At 47.2% G+C, this 18,866-nt stretch overlaps 2 protein-coding genes across 2 annotated transcripts in view; both read right to left on the reverse strand.

The window, feature by feature from the left end:
- Positions 1-97: 97 nt before the first annotated feature.
- On the reverse strand, positions 98-15,683 carry MLNR (motilin receptor). Its single transcript, XM_086477209.1, is given in 7 exon segments — positions 98-586; positions 12,133-12,437; positions 12,440-12,525; positions 14,432-14,644; positions 14,646-14,769; positions 14,772-15,044; positions 15,671-15,683. Coding segments are annotated over 7 exon segments (1,503 nt in total).
- FNDC3A (fibronectin type III domain containing 3A) overlaps positions 15,289-18,866 on the reverse strand; it is a 120,395-nt gene continuing 116,817 nt past the window's right edge. Inside the window, exons 25-26 of the mRNA XM_086476499.1 lie at positions 18,452-18,579; positions 15,289-17,789 (exon numbers count right to left, since the gene is read on the reverse strand). Coding sequence (XP_086332625.1) covers positions 17,475-17,789; positions 18,452-18,579 — 443 coding nt within the window. The 3' untranslated portion in view covers positions 15,289-17,474. The remainder of the gene's footprint in view (positions 17,790-18,451; positions 18,580-18,866) is intronic.

Raw genomic sequence — 18,866 nt, forward strand, 5'->3', positions numbered from 1 at the left:
CGGTGCCGGTGCCGGGCCCGGTGCCGGTGCCGGGCCCGGTCCTGCCCGGTGCCCGCCGCTTCCCCCGCCCCGCCCCCATGGCGGCTCCGCTCCTCCCTCAGGGCGTCGCCGCGGCGGGGGCGTCCGCATGGCAACGGCCGTTGACTGGCGGGCGCCTCGGCCAGTAGGAAGCATGAGTGGCAGGAGAGGGTGGGACTTGCCGTGACGAGGCGGGCCGGCGGCTGAGGGGCGGGGCCGGCTGCCGGCGAGAGGCGGGCTGCGGCTTCCCCAGCGGGACTCCAGCGTTGAGGTACCCGTGGCCGCCCCGCTCTCCCGAGGGAGGGTCTGCCCTTCTGGGGTCCGGAGGCCTCGGCGGTGCCCGCCCGCCCGCCGCGCTGACCCCTGCCCACCGGCCTGCGGCGTCGGGGGGAGCGGCGGCCTCCCGCACCGCCGCCCTGGCCCAGCCCTCGGTGGCCTCCCGGGGAAAATCCAAGCCCGCGGGCAAAAAAGGGATCCGAGGGGCACCCCGGCCGGGATCCCGGGGCCGGGCCAGCGTCCGCTGCCCGGCACAGAGGTTGCTTCTGCCGCTGGCTCGCCCAGCAGGTGGCTGGTAGCGTGGTGTCGGTTTGTTGGGAGCACCTCACTTGCGCCCTGCTAAATGTTTTGCTCGTTTAACTACCTCGGTTAAGCGTGTTCCTTTCTGCCGTTGCTGCAGCAACGAAACCCATCCTTTCGCCCGTGCGCTTGCTTCTCCTGCGGAACAAGCCCAGAGCTTCCCAGGCGTCGGTCTGTCGGTAGGAACTGTGTCTTTCCAGTGCGGGTTTGTTACATGGTCATGACGCCTGTGTAGGAAAATGAGCAAGGCCTTGTCAGCGTAAAGCGAGCTATGGAAATAGATCTTTTTTTTTCATCTTTTAATACATGGGTTGTGGCTGCTGTAACTAGACCAAAACTCTTCATCAGGTCGAAATGGACGTTCAGACTCGGGAAGACTGGCTCTGGGGTTGCTGCTTGACTGTCCAAGGCCATGGTGAAAGAAAAGTTGGAAAAAAGCAGGAAAAGGTTGGAGGTTTGTTGTGGTGGGGTTTTTTTTCCTGTTTGTTTCTTTCTTTGTTTCTGTGGTTTTTGTTGTTTTGGGTGGGTTTTTTTTTAAACAATCTTTGCCTTGATTTGAGTCAAAAATTAAGGGTATGTTTGCCTCTTGGCTATCAAGGCATTGGGCTCCTGAAAGATGAGCTACTTTGGTGGGATTTGACTGCCTCTGTTCATGGGCTAGCAGGTTAATGAAAGTTAAATTGGAATATACCCAGATTTCATATTTAATACTTTTTCTTCTATGAAGAGAGTGATTTGTAATTAACTGGATAATTCTGGATTACAAAAGGGGCTGTAGTATGCAGTAGCTTCAAGATTTTGCAACGTAATGCAAGGGAGTTATTTAATCTCAAAACTCTACGTTTATAAAGAAACAATGGTTTCTGGAAGAAATGTGTTACATCCCTGCAAGTGGTTGAGGTATCAGTTAAAAGTACATGAAATCTTGTTGTCCCAGAAGGGCTGTGGACAGAGTCCGGAGTAAAGAAAGAGAGGAGGAAAGTCACTTGTACATTGCAGTCATTAAAAAATAAATGCCCAAATACTTTTCTAGGAAATAATTCTCTAAGAGCAGGCTTTGAGGAGCAACCCAGCACCTACAAAAGGACACTCAAACTTTTTACCTCGTTTTTGTGGGTCAAATCTCTTGCCAATGCTGTGGAGAGATGAACAGAAAAGTACTGGCAGGCAAGTCTGCTACACAACTGAGGTGGTGTTAACGTCCACTAATTAGTTTGCTGCTTGGGTTTCCCCTTCTTTTTCTCTGGCAAGAGACTATTTTTCCTGAAGTAATGCATGTGGGATTCAAGGGCACGTTTTTTTTTTTCCTTGTTGGGAACTCAGTTAAAAATAATGACTGTTCAGAGGAAGATCTGAAAATGCAGCTGAAGTTGCCCTTGTGACATTTCCAGGAATATTAAATCAGGCTGCATTTGATGATGCTCCTGAAGTAGCTGGGCCTCAGCACAGAGGCAGTATCACCCTGTCTCAGAAGTGCTGGCCCCAAAGTTTGGACTCAATGCTGGTGAAACAGTGCAGAAAAAAATATGCTTGTGAAAGCCGTCTCCACCTGAAAGTTAAGTTGTGGGTGTTTGTGTAAGTGCCATGTTTAATATGTTTCAACAACTTCATACTTAATTCAGATGTTGTTTAATTGTATGTGGTATTTTACCCTCCGAAGAGAATTCGGTATTTGTGTACTGCTGTGGAAGTGCAAGAGAAGGAGGAAGAAGCCCAAGACTGGCACACCACTTTATGCCTACGCAACACTAACGGTTTGTCTGCTGCCTTATCTCCCCATTTCTAGGAACTGCTGTAAAACTGTGATGTTTGGGTCATGTTGGCTCTCTGAACAACGGTGGTTAACTGGGAAACAGTAGGCTGTCTGATGCAGTGGCCAAAAATACAGTTTCAGAGTTCAGTGGTAGTTTACCTTTGCAGGAGACTGCAGCTGCCTGCCTGGATGGGCCAGCCAGACTAGAAGGGGGCCCCAGAAAAGGATTTTTGGCTCAGCTGCAAATGGTGTAGGTGGAACAAAAACCAGAGCCTCTGCTACTGTATTTTATTTTCTGGTGTTATCAGGGTTTGAGCTCTGACAGTTTATTCAGCTTTCACTGTAGGTGTCCAGAGGAATTAGCCTTCATTAATGAGCTCCGCTGAGCTTAGCGGTCTGTATAAACTAAGGTGTCTACCTATGACCTATGGGCATTTTGACCAGAGCTTCTGTGGTGGAGTGTTTAATGTCTCTGCCACTTTTTCTAAATACCAGGGTATGTAAAAGCATCTCTGTGGCTAAATTTTTGGAGATAAATCCATAAGCTGCTGTCACGTATAAAAAACCAAAATAAATATTCAGAGCTAGTGACTGTGTAAAATCCCATCTTGAAGAGTTTCAGGAGTCCTAGACCATCTAGACTGAAAGGACTAGAAATGACTAAAAGGATTCCTGAGGATGTGACCTAAAGCAATACAGAATCTTTTGTGAGTCTCAAATAAAGTCAATGTAAGCCTAGAAACTGGATGAGAGCATGAATCAGGTTATGAATTGTTTCTTTTTGAGGATCCTTTTGTTTCCTGTATGGCCTAAAATGGATTCCTGTGCTGTGTGAGTTACCAAGTACTGCATGACTAGCCAAGATGGACTTTCACAGCTGGGCCCAGAGGTGGGGTTTTCAAGGGTCAGCAAGCCCAAAGTAAGTGGAAATCTATTTCACAGCGGCAGTCACCTGTAAATTGGCAGTTACCTCATCGTGCAGGAGCCTTCTTCGTAAGAGGGGAGGCAGCACGATTTGTAGATATGTCCCATCCTGTGCTGGTTATTCATCTAATTCTGATCTTGAACCTGAAAGCTCTCAGTGGACTGGGACTAAAGGATTTGCTGCTCCTGTTTAGCTGCAGCTTTTGATGGGAGGCAAAAGCTAGAGGGCAGCTGATGACAGCATTTCTGTGGAGCGTGGGGAGGGCGCTCATTCACTCCAGGACCAAGAGAGACCACGCCATTCCCTGAAATCTGTCGGAAGGAGAATGGTACCAACCCTAAGGCAGAATGCATCCCTGCCCAGGGACTGAGTGTGCTGCTTCTGGTAAGATGACAGTGGAAAAGAGGATGGTAGAGGAACATAATAAGGAGAAGGGGTTCTTTGCCTTGCAGTCCCTTTTATTTACAATTCAAGGCAATTCAACCTGTGCAGTTAAGCAGCATGTTAGCCTTTGACCTGCCATCTTGAGTGTATCACTTTACAGGTTGGCCAGAATTTCTGGATGGGCCTTTTCTGCTTGAACCAGACCTGCTGGAAAAACCTACTGCTTCTCTCAGCCGCTGCGGTTTGTTCCTGCATCTGTGTCTTACAAACCCAATTCATTCAAGTGATTGATTGCTTAACACCCCTGTCCTTCCCCTTTTTCTTTACTTAGCAGACCCCTTGCTAGGATTTCTCCTTCTAAGTGCCCCGGAAGGCTCTGATCTCCGATACATTATGTTTTGATCTGGTAGGTGAGAGAAAGCCCATTCCTAAAAGCTTACTCTGCCAAAATGACCTTTGGAAGTTGTCATGTCAAATTGTCACGTCGCTTGCATGCTCAGACCTCTGACGTGTTCCCCTTTGTGAAGGTACCCTGTGATACCTTCAGTGCTACAAAGCTCTGTGATTGTCTTGGCTCATGAGCTTAAGAATTTTGCCCTCTTGAATAATTTAACAGCTGTTCAGTGTAACTGTGTTTGCAGTGGTTACTCAGAATTTGCTGAGCAGTTTCGCTGGGCTTTTCGGGTGCTTCTTGTATCAATGTCAATATGTTTTTACACCCTAATCTTGATGGTATCTGGGGACTGAGAATTTCATTCCTCATCACCCCCTCTTTTGGGGTTGATTTGCTGAGAATTTGTTTCCTCATTGAAGTTACCTTTGCAGCGTCTTTCTGCATCTGTGCAGGTTTTAGACCCTGAAACATGGTTTCCTGCACCCTCTTAATGCAGATGACTTTACACCTACCCCAAAGTCTTAGCTGGATATGATATATCATGATGTAGCTGTGATATACAGTGAAGCTGTTCATCTGTTTCAAAACTAGGAAGAAGGGCTTACTGTGCTTAATTCCTGGGGTTTTTTGTTCTTTATTCATCTCTAGTAGTTCCACTCTGATCCTTAGTTTGCCTTCTGGACTTAAAAAAACCCCAAACCCTCCTCTTGGAAAGTTTTATCGGTGAGCTATTAAACATCACTGTAACAGCTAGGCCCGTCAGTTCATATAGGAGATAGCAGGTATTTGTTTGTGCCGTGCAAAACCAACAAGCATCTCTCTTTATCTCTGCAAGCCATGTTTAAGGAGTTTCTGCTGATGATGTGGTTTTTGACAACTCATTAGAAGAAAGCTTTTGTGCCGCTGTCAGGCAAAACCAGACACATCCTCCAGCCTTATCAGTCTGTTAGGTATGAAAAAATACCTGTTAATCTAATAATTGAAATGACATCAAGCAACCAACCAACCAGGAATTAATTGCATTAATTAAAACTATTGAGAGTGGAAAAGTTTATAAGCAAGATGGCAATTTCTTCCTTCCAGTGCATTGCATTAAGAAGGGGTTGCATGCACTGTCCACCTGTTGGAGGACAGGCTCTCACCTAGGGCCCGAGGTATCTGCTGTGTGTCAGCTCAGTGCTCGCATGGGATGTAAACCTGGAAGCTCTGACACTCCAGACCTACAGAGTAGAGTTTGCTGGTGTTCTGTTCACTGCAGTTGCTGTGTTTCACCTCTGTGCTGGATGCACTCGACTCCTTGACCAAACTTGTGGCAGTTTGGTTCAGCCTCCAAAGGAAGGAAAGGCCTCAGCCATAACTGGGTCAAGAACTTCTCTAGATCCAACTTGTTCTCTGGAAACTCCCACAGGAACAGGGTGACATGGCGAGCACCGATGCGTAGGGGCTTGGAAAGTGGAACACAAACCATGCAATTAACACCTGAATAGCAGGTGGTTCTTCTAAGATTATTTATCAAGGCACAAGCAAAGATGTGGGTACAAGGAGTCTCACACTTCTCCATCGCAGGTCATTTGACTCCCAGCCAACCACTTTATTCCATAAACGCGACAGCCGGAGCGCGCCGCCTTTGAGCTCTCCCTGCTGAGCAGCTGGCTGCACGGCGGCAATCTCCCCTTGAGCTGGGACGCCTCTCAAGGTTGCTCCTCGAGGCTGGGAGACCCCTTACTGACTGCAGATCTTTGGCAAGTGACGGGTGTCACACATAACCTTGTATTACAGCACACTGGATTTTGTATTGGTAAGTCTGGTTTTGTGTTGGTAACTCTGAATCATCATTATATCCCCTGCAAGGGTGAACCGTGCCATCGAACCTTGTTAAGTCTCACTTTTACAACGTTTTACTTCAATAAAACCACTTTGCTCATGCCTTTGGTGGTGGTTCTCTAGGCGGTCTAATTCCCTGCTGCAGCAAGCTCGGAAGTGTCTACTCTCCCGTGAAGCCATCCAGATTTTGTTCCCTGTCATTTGCATGATAAAGCTCATAATTCCATCGTGCAAATATCCCAAAGGCTGGCCAGCACAAAACTGGCACCCCATCTGCTCTTCCAATCTGCAAGCCAACAGAGACAACTTCTAAGGTTGTCTTTCTGGACGTCGGTTATAATGCAGTACGTGTGCTGTCAAACGGTCTGACTTTTCTCCCATTCCATAACAGAGATTACTTGTAAATTTTTTTTGCTGTTATGTTTTTCCTTTGACAGTTCTGTCCCATATTTTGGGGGCAAAGAATTCAATCTTATTTCCCTATTTAGAAATAAATGCAGTATTGCTAGAGCCAAGACTAAAAGGAAATATATTTGACATTTCCACATGGAAAGGTGTCCTGGAGACAGATTGCTCCTCACACACACGTGCACTTTCCAAAGCAAGAAGTGTTTGAAAAGAAGGAAACAAAATGAAAATGACTCTAACCAAATCAGTTAGTGAAAATATGTGAGGAGGGAATAGAGCACATGAGGAAGAAATGGGACTGGGTGAGTCTCTTCTGTGTGGTTGGGGGGTTCTGCCCCGTGGCACCACCTCCCACTTCTCTTCTGCTGTGTTTTCCTGTGGCTTTCCCAGGCCTGTCTCAGCCAGGGCTTTCAGGCAACTCCGTCCTCCCCTGCTTCCTTCCCGTTCCCAGGCTCTGCAGGAGGGATCTCCCTTCACAACACGTGGTCTGGAAAGGGACAAACATTCCTGTGATCTGAGTCTGTCCCTTCTGCATCTTTATGGTAACTTCCTGGAGGCAGGAAAAATGGGCTGCTGCTCCGTGTGGGAGCAGCTCTTCTTATCTCGTCTCCCTTAGCCCAGCTTCTGCGTGCAAGGACTGAGTGTGAGGGCACGGGTCCTGCAGACCTGTGACAGCGCAGCAGCGGCTGAGCAGGGGGCACTCGTTTCCATCTGGGCGTGCGGAGAACTCGTTTCGGTGAAGGTCTCGCTCAGAGAAAGAGCCTGTGTAAGGCAAGGGGTGAAGGCCCCTCCATCCTCCTGAGCTGGTGGGGTTGGTCCCTCACGCTCCGGGCACCACCCAGGCTTGCGGAGGAGGAGCGGGATGCCGGGAGTAAGTGGATGAGGTGGTTCCCTTGCACAGGTACAGCTTGTCCAGGTCAGCCAGGCAGGCTCTGCTGAAGTCTGCTGAAATGAAGTACTGTGAAGAGGTAATGCCTACAAGCCTCAAACAACTTCCAGGGCTGGGAATGCTGCCTGGCTTGGTGTCAGCAGAACTGAGACCCTGGTTTAAGAAAATGTTCCCTGTGCTGTGCTCAGCTGCTGCAGGAGAGGGGGAAACTCAGAGCCTGTCTCCAGATTCCTCTTCTGTGGTTGTGGACAGCCTCTGCTCTCACAGGGTCAAAACCCAACTTGCCTCTGGGGTGTGTTCACACAGCGCAGACAAAGAACAGACCCAAATTCCAGTTAGGGAACTGATTTCCATGTTAAGATGGGCAGAATTTGTTGCACGGGAGCTACACATTTGTTCGGCCTTATGCTTCCCTTCATAACCAGTGTAGCTGCAGGCGGGTCCATGCTGGTATCTTTGATTTATAGCAGAAGCAGGAGCCAGGCCATGTTTTTGGTGCTTTCAAAGACTTCCTGGAATTGCTTTGTAACCTCTTCAGAGCGCGGAAACATTGCAAAGTCCTGCAGAGCACAGGTACCCCCAATACAACAGCAGGCAGGTACTGAGTCTTGTGGAGCTGTTGTGGGCTTCGTGACACTCAGCAGGAGCCTGACATCACAGCTGAGTGTCTGGAAGCACTGACACAGAGGGGACTCACTTCTGCTGTCACAACTATAAGGCCCATAAGTGGCTGCTGCCTGGGAGGGCAGGGTGTGAGGGCGTCTGGGATCCCACACAGGAAAAAAAAAAGTTACCTTTATCCTTTTGCTGCCTTTCATCTCCTGCTTTGGCCACGGTAGCTACCATCTCTGATACAGTGACTGCACCACCCTCCAGACGGATCAGAGCGCCTTGTGTAGCAGCCATACGCTGGTGGTGGTCCTCCTTCCATTCCAGGCAGATACACCCTCTCATCTGGCTTGCGTTTCTGCCTCTCTGTACTGCTTTCAGTGATTTCCAGACGATGCCTGTCAGGCTGGTTCACTGTACTGAATTTGGGCTCTTTGTTGCTAACTACAGTGGTATTTGGTGAAGCCCCAGGTTTAGGACGCCGCTGCGGTACACTGTATCTGACTTGCACTCAGCTCTGGCTTTGGTTTGAAGGCTTATCAATAAGTGTCACAAGAAAAGTGTGTTCTTACGGAGAGATCTGAAGGATGATGATGGTTGGCTTTGAGGGCATTTAGGGGGAGACCTCTTCCCAACCATGCAAGTGGGCTGGGGCGGCAACACTGTTGTCTGGCAACTCCTCCCACCCACCCACAGCAGATGTGGGTATGGAGATGGGCATCACGGGGTGCTTTGCAGCAGCATCAGCCTCTGGATAGCAGAGAGAGGTGCCTGGCAAGGAGAGGGCAAAGCCATGAAGTGCCTGAAAGGTGACAAACCACTTGGTTTAAAGCTGACATATTTATGTCATGTCTTGTCTTTTGTTTGTTTTTTATTATTTTTTTTTTTTACTTTTATGTAGTGTTTCTATTTGAAGTCCTCAGTCCCCAGCAAGTTTGCTGGGGATTGAACATGACTTTCGCCTGCCTCCATGTCTGCCAGAGTCGCCAGATTTCTGGGTTTTAGTCTATCTTCTTCACTGCACTTTAGGGGGCTCAGTTCTTGCCCACTTAATTGCAGTGTGTCTATTACTTTTTAACTCCCTAGGAATGGTATTATAAATGACCTATTGCCTTTGAACACATCTGAGAAATTGGTCACAGACTCCTCACATTTCTGCTGTGCTCGGGGGATATTTCATCACTCTCAGAGGATTCCCCAGGGTGTTCATGGAGGTCTCAGAGCATCTTCCCTAAAACTATGTTCTGCCCTGCTATTTCTCAGTGTATCTTGATGTACAGCATTGAAGAAGTAGTAACCCAGAGTTACGCAGTGTCCTTAGGTCAACTTTCCCCATGTGGCCAGACAGCCCTTCTCTGAGGCAGCGAGGGAAGTCATGAGCTCCCCGCCTGCCGCTGGGACTGGTGAGCTCAGCTGTGCCAGCTGGGAAGGAAAGGGGAGCGAGGGCCTCTGGGTGAGCCTTGGGGACCTCAGGAGGCTCCGTCTGGTCCCTCACAGCATGCGGGTGTGAGGTGAGACCTCCCCATGCAGCACCTGGCAGCTGGGGCGCAAAGGTGCCACCCATGCTGAACGTTGACCTTGTGGGTATGTCCCTGGCTGCACCCAGGGGCTTGAGGGTGGCTGTGGGGTGGGATGGGGAGACCCGTGGCTGATCATCCACTGGGGAGCTCCTAGAGTGGCATCTATTTATTTTCCTTCAGCTTCTTTTCAGAAATAAATATGGGTCCAATGAGTCAAAATGTGTGACATTGAGAGTTAAACCCAACGGGCTACATCAAGGGAGGCAAATCTGCTCCCAGCAGGAGTCCTGAGCCTTTCTATGCCCTTTAGTGCTCCACTCCGAGACCTTTGGGTGACAGCAAAAGTGGACACCCTGGCCTGAGACCAGCTGAGCAGAAGGGATTTTGTATGCTGGCTCAGAGTTTGCCTTGAAGCGGCGTGGGAGAAGGGGACATGCTTTGAATTTCATCTCCTGCCCTGCCTTTTTGCCTGAGCTATGCCCAGTCCCGTGAGCCCCGGGACGGTGTTTTTGAGGGGCGGTGGGGAGGGATGGGACCTGTGCCAGTGCAACGGCTGCTCTTCCAGGGTGAGCTTCCCCACCTTTAACCGCACAGACCCACTCGGGGCTGCAAAGAGCAGGCCTAGCACTTCCCATGGGCAACTCCTTCCCTGCTTGCCAATATCTGAGGAATTTTGGTGTTGGGGCAGGGCAAGAGGACTGTCACCTCTTGCCTCAGCCTCCATGTGGCAGCTGCCCTCTCCGTACGGCAGGCTCTCCTCTCAACTGGTGCTGCCCTGGATCTGTAAATAAAAAAGGCTTTTGCTGTCTGTTTTTCTCTTTAACGTATCACTTGTCTTTTTTTTTTTTTCATTCTAACCATCTGTTTCCTAAGTGTTTGTTCTGGTGGTGACAGAGCATTAACAAAAGTCATAGCAAGCTCACAAATGCGGTTTGCTCTGTGTGTGTTATTCTACTAAGCGTGCAAAAGGGATATTTATAGCCAAGGTAGCCAAATAAGATAATGAAGGGCAAGCATGGACATACCACCAGGGGTGCTTCTGTCAGCACAGTCCCACTTCATCGATTCTGATTCAGGTTTATATGACTATAGCCAGGAATGTAACAGGTAAAATGCGACCGCCCTCCGGAGGAACTGGTACTGCAGCTCCTTCTAGCTCTTCCTCACAACGGTTGGTTGCTAGTATATAAATAAGAGACCTTATTTGATCGCATGGGTCAGACCAAAAAGGTTAAGCCCAGAGGCTGCTGTGCAGAGAAGATACTTTCCCAAGGGAAGAGTTGGTGAAACTGCCCAGGAAACTCCCCTTCATGATTACAAGACCAGGTACTAAAAATATACACACCCCCTTCTTCCAAGGATGTTCGAGGTGATGGGTGATTTCCTTTGTGTCCACCTCTTTGCAAGACTCTGTTTTGCAAAATCTCGTTTATAAGGAAACTGTTTTAAAATGGCGAAGGCTGTCTGGGAGTTTTACCCATTGCTGCACCCAAGAATTGCTGCTACCTCAAACGCTCTCCTCCTTTGCAGTCCTTGATGTTATAATTTTAGAAATTACTAGAAATTGTGCAGAACACATGCAATGAACAGCATGTAATAAACTGAAATCACAGATCCACTCGCAGTTTACTCCTGCTGTTCCTATGGAGTTCTCTTTCACAAGTTTTACATATCATTCTCATTACTTTATGGTCCCTGCTTGCTCTGTTAACAAAAATACAAGTATTTCAAAATACAAATGGTTACAAAATACCACATGCGCTGACAAACCTCTATCACTTTGCAACTCTCCTGTGGAAAGGAAGCTCCCTTTCTTTGCAGAGATTGCCTGGACAAGTGTGGGCTGCAGTCTTGGAATCATAGAATTGCAGAATCATTAGGTTGGAAAACACCTCTAAGATCATCTAGTCCAACCATCTACCTAATACCACCATGGCCACTAAACCATGTCTTGAAGTGCCACATTAACCCCTCCAGGAATGGTGACTCCACCACTTCCCTGGGCAGCCTGTTCCAATGTTTGGCCACTCTTTCAGTAAAGAAATTTTTCCTAATGTCCAATCTAAACCTCCCCTGGTGCAACTTGAGGCCATTTCCTCTCATCCTAGCTCTTGTTACTTGAGAGAAGAGACCAACCCCCACCTCACTACAACCTCCTTTCAGGTAGTTGTAGAGAGCAATAAGGTCTCCTCTCAGCCTCCTCTTCTCCAGACTAAACAACCCCAGTTCCCTCAGCTGCTCCCCATAAGACCTGTTCTCCAGACCCCTCACCAGCTTTGTTGCCCTTCTCTGGACACGCTCCAGCACCTCAGTGTCTGTCTTGTAGTGAGAGGCCCAAAACCACACACAGTACTCGAGGTGCAGCCTCACCAGTGCCGAGTACAGGGGCACGATCACCTCCCTACTCCTGCTGGCCACACTATTGCTGATACAGGCCAGGATGCTGTTGGCCTTCTTGGCCACCTGGGCACACTGCTGGCTCATGTTCAGCCGGCTGTCGACCAGCACCCCCAGGTCCTTTTCTGCCAGGCAGCTTTCCAGCCACTCATCCCCAAGCCTGTAGTGCTGCATGGGATTGTGGTGATCCAAGTGCAGGACCCGGCACTTGGCCTCATTGAACCTCATACAATTGGCCTCAGACTGTCAATCCAGCCTGTCCAGATCCCTCTGCAGAGCTTATCTGCCCTCGAGCAGATCAGCACTCCCACTCAATTTTGTGTCATTGCAAACTCACTGAGGGAGCACTCAACCCCCTCATCCAGATCATTGATAAAGATGTGAAACAGAAGTGGCCCCAATACCGAGCCCTGGGGGACACCGCTTGTGACTGGCCGCCAGCCGGACGGAACTCCATTCACCACCACTCCCTGTGCTCAGCTGTCCAGCCAGTTTTTCACCCAGCACAGTGGTGTACTTGTTTCTTGTGCTAGCACTGGTGCCTGTGTAGCAGCCAGTGTCTTTTGTTACCATGAAGGCCCTTTCCGCAGCTCGCTGTGGCAACAACAGCTTGTAGGCTGCTGCCCTGTACTTCTTTGAAATGAGGTAGTAGAGGATAGGGTTGATGGATGTGCTCAGGTAGAAAAGCTGCAGAGTGAATATATTAAAGTACTGGGATAACAGCATCATCCTTGTGTCCTGGTGTTTATAAATACGATCCTGCCAAGGTGGAAAGGCAACCTGCGAATTACAAAGGCCAGAACCACCACAGCCATAAGGCAAAGTAACACATGCGATAGTTAAGGAGTGAGTTAACTTTTTAACGATCCATTTAGTGGCTGATTTTGCAGGTTCTTCTAACCAGTACAAATGATGTCTAGAAATAATGGCATCAAATTTTTGGAAAACCATGAAAACGGGAATAGCATGGAGTCTGATTGTTAGTCTTTGGATTAAAAGGTAACTGGTAAAATCTCCAGCTAAACTATGAGATGAGTTTGCTGAGAAAAATATAAATGACTAACCGTGATGTAACATCCACATAAGAACACCAGGCACAACAAAGATTCCCCTCAGCAACATCCGTAATGCTGTGTGTGTGATACGAAAACGAAAGTCAGCCTAAGGAGGGGTGGTTTTGTGGCGGCACACAGCAGCTCCCTTCGCTACGGAGCTGTTCTTCCACACGCCTATGTTACTGAAAAAGACCGTAGCGTAAGGGCTAAACCTCGGTCACCCGAGCTCCCGCTGTTGGGACAGGATGGTTGCTAAAGTGAAGACTGATGGTGTAGTTGGTCTGTTGATTTTTTTCCACTGAAGCTCCTACATATACCCCCAGACAATTACTGCTGGAGACAGCCATTTGACTGGATGGATCTCTAGTGAGTCACTCCAGCTGTTCTCATGGTCTTGTGTCACATTTTGGCACAACACAAACAAATACAAATACTCTTGCAATGGCAACATAGCAGCAGCAGATGAAGAACAATAAGCTATTACTGTATCCATATTTGTAATTTTTTTTTTAGAAATGTCTATAAGTAAAACAAATAATCATTTATGGAAGATACTTTGTGTTTCTCAGAGCTTAAAAAAAAAAAAAAGGGGTATAGCCAAAGCAAGTTTACACCTGAAATACATCACATGCGTGGTGCTGCTGGCTCTGAGATAAGGGGGGAATTGGTCTGGTTCAGTGGGTTCTGAGGAGATTGTGGACACATCTGTTGTGGTTGGAAAACCTTGTGTCTACTCCAATGTAAATAACTTCCTGAAATAAGTTAGCAAAATGTACTCTCCCGGGCTTATTAGTTTCTTTCCTTTGTGCTATGCTATTTCCAACCAGCTGATTACATCCTTGGTAAAAGAAGTCTCCCATGTAGCAAGTAAAACCTTCATTGAAGGTAGGAAAAAAACCCCAGGGCATTTTGTTTTATGCTCATTAATCAATAGTTAGATTTCTTTTTTCTTTACTTTTCTTTCCTTTTTTTTTTTTTTTTACCTTCAGATTGGTCACTATTTACAAACTTCAAAACCCCAGGGCAGACTGCGATCTCTGACTTTCCAGAGCCTGGTGCTAGGTTAACGAGCATATGACTAAAAAAATGAACTAAAAATGAACACCATCCTACACCAGCAGAAGCGCTTCGGCTTTATGTGATTTGTCTGCGAAGGGCTTGTAAGGGTTAAGCTGCTGTTTTTCAGCCTGCTTGGGCAACTGGTGGATTTACCCCTAGGAGAGCTATGAAAGACTGCTAAGAAAATCAAACTTATTTTACAACCCAGAGGTGTTGCTGTCCACTGGAACAGACGACCGATGTTACCACAGTTTTATGAAGTTGCAGGCTACCTTGTACTCGGTTCTGCCTGGTGAAATTTGGAACGAGGGTATTTCTACGGGAGGCAGTCACGCTGCTGGATGTGCAATGCTACACCAGGTGATGCCTCACCTGTCAGGCAGCAAAATCCCAGCCACAGCAGTCCCTGGGAGCACTGGGAGGGCTGGGCAGCACGGCTGGGATGTTTCCCTGCGTTATCCCTACCCTGCGTGGGAGCTGCGGGTGCTTCAGCTCTGGTCCTAGCCCCAGCCATGGCCCCCCAGCTCTGGTCCTAGCCCCAGCCATGGCCCCCCAGCCCCGGTCCTAGCCCCAGCCATGGCCTCCAGCCCCGGTCCTAGCCCCAGCCATGGAGGGACTCATGGCCATGCCCCTTCTCCCGGAAGGCCACACTGGGGCCCTGCAGGCAGGCGTTGCTCTGCCACAGTTCCCAGCTGATGATGCCATAGAGGACATTGAGGCAGATGACGGGCAGGACGAAGTAGGAAGTGTTGACTCAGAACATGGCGGCCAGCAGGCCGGACTCCACAGCCTGCCGGGCGGGCTTGCACTCATAGCTGATACCAGTGTGGTTGTGGCTGACCAGGGAGAAGGGCCTGGAAGGTGAAGGCCCAGAGACTGCAGCTGACAGCCTCTACCCATCGCATGGCGACGGCCGCCTTGGCCTCGAGGGGGACGCAGACGACCAGGTAGCGCTCCAGGCAGCGATGCGGAGAACAGTGCAGTAGGCGCAGCCCTGGCTGAGGCAGGGAGAGAGGTGGCACAGCGGCTGCCCAAAGACCCAGGGCTGGGAGCACCAGAGGCAGTAGAGGTTGAAGGGCAGCCCCCAGAGGATGAGCAGGTCCGAGATGGCCGTGCTGCCCACATAGAGGCTGGCAGCAGTCCTCACGTCGCGGTAGCCACGGCTGACGAGGACCCTCATGACGTTACCCACCATGAAGAGTCCCAGGCAGCCAGCCATGATGGGGATGAGCGCTAAGCACAGCCGCTCGTCTCAGGGCGGCACGGCCCCAGCTCGCCCTCGCTGCCGCTCCCGCCGCCCCACATGCCACCTCAGCCCCTGCCGCCGCAGCCCGAGGGCAGGGCCTGCCGCCTGCCAGCCGCCCTGAGGGGAGAGGGCGCCCGCTGTCCCCCGCCCAACGGCAACACCGGCACCGCCGCCGCGGGGAGAAACGGGTGCCGATGGGGCTGACCAACACCAACCACGACCACCACAACAAAAGAATGATACTTTTATTTTCCACCGATTTTTAAAGATACTTTGCTACATAGTTTATGTATTTTCTATCAGACTATACAGGTTCGTCTTCACGGAGTCCGACGTTGTACAATTGTAAAGTGATATGTTTGGTAGTGTATCTATAACGTTTTAAAAAGTTTAGAGTTTTTTCTTTTTTTTCTGTTTTATTTATTTATTTTTGGAATGTACAGTATATGAGGTAAAATTAAGATTACATTAAAAACTGTCTTCAATGCAGTAATATGCACTGAGGCTCAAATGGCAAGTACACTATTAAATGACTATCAAAAATAGGAGCTCATTTGAATTTTACTATGAAAAACATAAGTCACTGCAGAGTAACTGTAGTAACAAATCTTACCGTTTTTAGACATTCAACCGTAAGAAATCTCTGGGCTGTTACTCGCAACCTCATTTGCACTGCCAAACATGGCACTTTTAAGAAGGTTCTAGAAAACATCAGTTATCGCGGTATCCTGCGGGAAGGTATCAGCCTATACGTACAAACGACAAATTTGAAATAAAATGTAAACATACAGTACATTTTAAAGACAGATCGTTCTCACCACGTGGAGGCCAAGTTCTTCGCCATTCTTTTTTTTTTTGTTTGTTTAAAAAAAATGAAACTCAGCAACATTATTCTACAGCACAGATCATTGGACGTATAAACAATTACAATACATGCCCGTTCTAATATAAGAGAAATTCTTCAGAGATCTTCAAAGCACAAGACAGAGGTTCCTTTTTTTATTATTATTAAGACCGACAGAAGTGTTTAATACCATTAAAAATGCTAAACTGAACACAACTAGAAGTCATTAATGATCCACTATCTCGTAACTCAAATAAATTAAAAATAGCTAATTACAAAGTGTATAACAAATAACATAAGTGTGATGAGACAAGGATTTTTTTTTTTTTTTTAAAGATAGTTTCACTACAAGCTTTGTGTCACTGGCAATCATTGACATCTAGCAAGATGTTCAATGGGATACTTGATAAAATTCAGTCTGGTCATTCAAGAACTCACAAATGCAAGCTCACAAAACATTGATGAGTTATGCAATTGCAAAGTGCTCTAATGCAACATTAACTACATGCAGTCAACAATTTGGTACAGTATCCAAAAAGACATTACATTAAACATTAGGATCTCAAGAAAAAAGCAGCTTTAAGTTTTCTGGTGCAAATTACTACACTTCGTCTTCTGATTTGGTGCCCCAAAGAAAGACAGACAGAAAGAAAACAAAACAAAACAAAAGGCAGTGCTTGATTCTGGTGGATATGGCAAGTGAATATTGGGGAAACAGCAAAAATTCAATAATGAATTTTATCTCGAAGGTCTATTAACTAGCCAAAATCAGAGGGCACAGACATCTGTATAAACTGCATCCAATCAAAGGTCAACTTCGGAAATGCGTTTTTCAATTTAATAAGAAGTCTAAAAAGTTCTCTCACACTCTCCCTTCTGTATTCGTAAGAAGTAAAAGAGGCATTTTTGTAAGTAAACATCAAATCCTGGGGGTACGATAAACCACTTGTGCCATGCCCTTGTAGTCTTTCAAAAACATCTACTTGCAGTGAAGAACTCCACATTTATCAGATAAGAAGCTTCCTTCATGCATACTCTTCCATCCAGTTTATTATTTGCTGCCTGAGAAAAGCCCCTTCTGTTTTTCAGCATAAATCCTGCTTCCCAAATAATTAAGACAAATGAGGAGGTAGAAATACAGCGCTAAATTGCTTTCACAGCATCAGATTAATATTGTATACAGCACAAGTTTGTTAGTGTAAGTTTTAAATGCGATCTACACATTCTTCCCTGTTACGGTAGCAACCCTTAAAAGGGGCGGGCCAGGAAACCGTTTTTACACTCGTGTTTACTGGTCAAACCCTTTTCACTAAACGCTGCTGCCTGCCCCGTATAGAGTTTGTACTGCAAGAAGGCATATTAAAGAAAAGATTGTATTTCTGTGGCTTGCGTTCTAATAACATGTGTCAGCCTATACCTACCAGTAAGCATTTTAAAGTGGCTGAAAAGGTTCGCATCAGTCCCAATGCCGGTGCTAAATGCCTGGTTTTGTCAAAGCAAGAGAACAGAATTACTTTTAGATTATGAGAAAGTAAAATGTAATGGGCAGCATTTTAAAATAAATCTGTTTTCTTCACTTTATTACAAAGTACTGAATGATAACAGCAATCAGAATGGAAAAGATAGCAAAAAGTGCAAGGATGACAGCAGCACACACTTGGTCGCTCTGTGACCATTGCGTCCTTGTGGTTTGCACAGTGTCCTTGTTGGTGCTTGCCGGTGGTTCAGTCCTCTGAGAGATGAATAGCACTGGTGCGCTGTAGGGGCCTATCAGGTCCTGATGACCGACTGTCTCTTGGCACTGTCGAATGGCACACGCGCGGAAACGGTATTCACAGTTCAGCTGGAGGCCTGTGTATCGGAATGAGCAGTCTGGGCCCTTATAAATCTGTCAGGAAAGAAAAAAAAGTGACAGATCAAGTAAAAACACCCTGCGCACTCGTATGTATCTCAGTAGGGGTTTGTTTATGGTGAAGGTAAGACTAAAAATGATGACTCCTCACCAGGGTTTTCACCCATGCAGAGAAAAATGGACAAAAGGCTCACAAATGCAATTTAAACGCCAGGTGAGTCTCCAGTCCTTTTGGCGAAACACAGGAAAAGAACTACCGGTGCTTTTACGGCACGATGAGTACACGCCAACTAAACTCATTTCACCAGATCCCAAGACACAGATGTCTTCTTAGGGTGTTCTCCAAGGGTCTCTCCGTTGGCTGGGTAACATGAGTTCACAACTCTTCAGCATGGAGTGCCTAATTCAGTGAAATCTAAGTGCTGCTTTCTCAAATTAATTAATTTGCAGCTACGTAAAGGTCCTGTAAAAGCCAACGAAATCCCACGTGGTGCCATTTTCTGTTTACAGGTGTATCAGTAGGTACTGAGCTATTAGGTTTTAAATCTCTTTTCCCTGTGACAATGGTTTTAGGAGATACTACCTTATATTATTTAGCATGGTGACTAAAAACATACTGGAACACCATAATCTTTCCTCTGAACTAGTTATCACAAATACTAATTGAAGAAAAATACAACAACTTAAACACATCAAACCTGTTTGAACTCCGAGTCTTTGCCCACCATGACCTGAAGACAGTAGATAACTGGATCACCCTTCATGGGCTGCAGAACCTCCCACGTGATTTCGCAAGTGTGATCGTTTAGTCTCTCTATTCTTGGTGCTGAAGGAAGAGAGCACAAAAGCGACAGCTAGCTCTGCTTTCCCCATCGCTTAACGTTATGGTCTAACGACTTGTAAAATTCTGTCTTCTATTGAATTTTTCTGAATTCTACTGAATACATTTTCCGAATGAAAAGATTCAGACTCAAACGTGTTCTTCCTACAACGTTTTCTGGAACAACAACTAACAATTCACATAGGCCTCTATTGCTAGTTTAGATATCATTCAAGAGAAAGCAAATAAAATTTGGTGACTGCATCTTATGCAAAAAAAAAGAAAAAAAAAGA

Source organism: Leptosomus discolor, chromosome 1, assembly GCF_034619465.1.
Source record: "Leptosomus discolor isolate bLepDis1 chromosome 1, bLepDis1.hap2, whole genome shotgun sequence".
NCBI classification, from domain to species: Eukaryota; Metazoa; Chordata; class Aves; order Leptosomiformes; family Leptosomidae; genus Leptosomus; species Leptosomus discolor.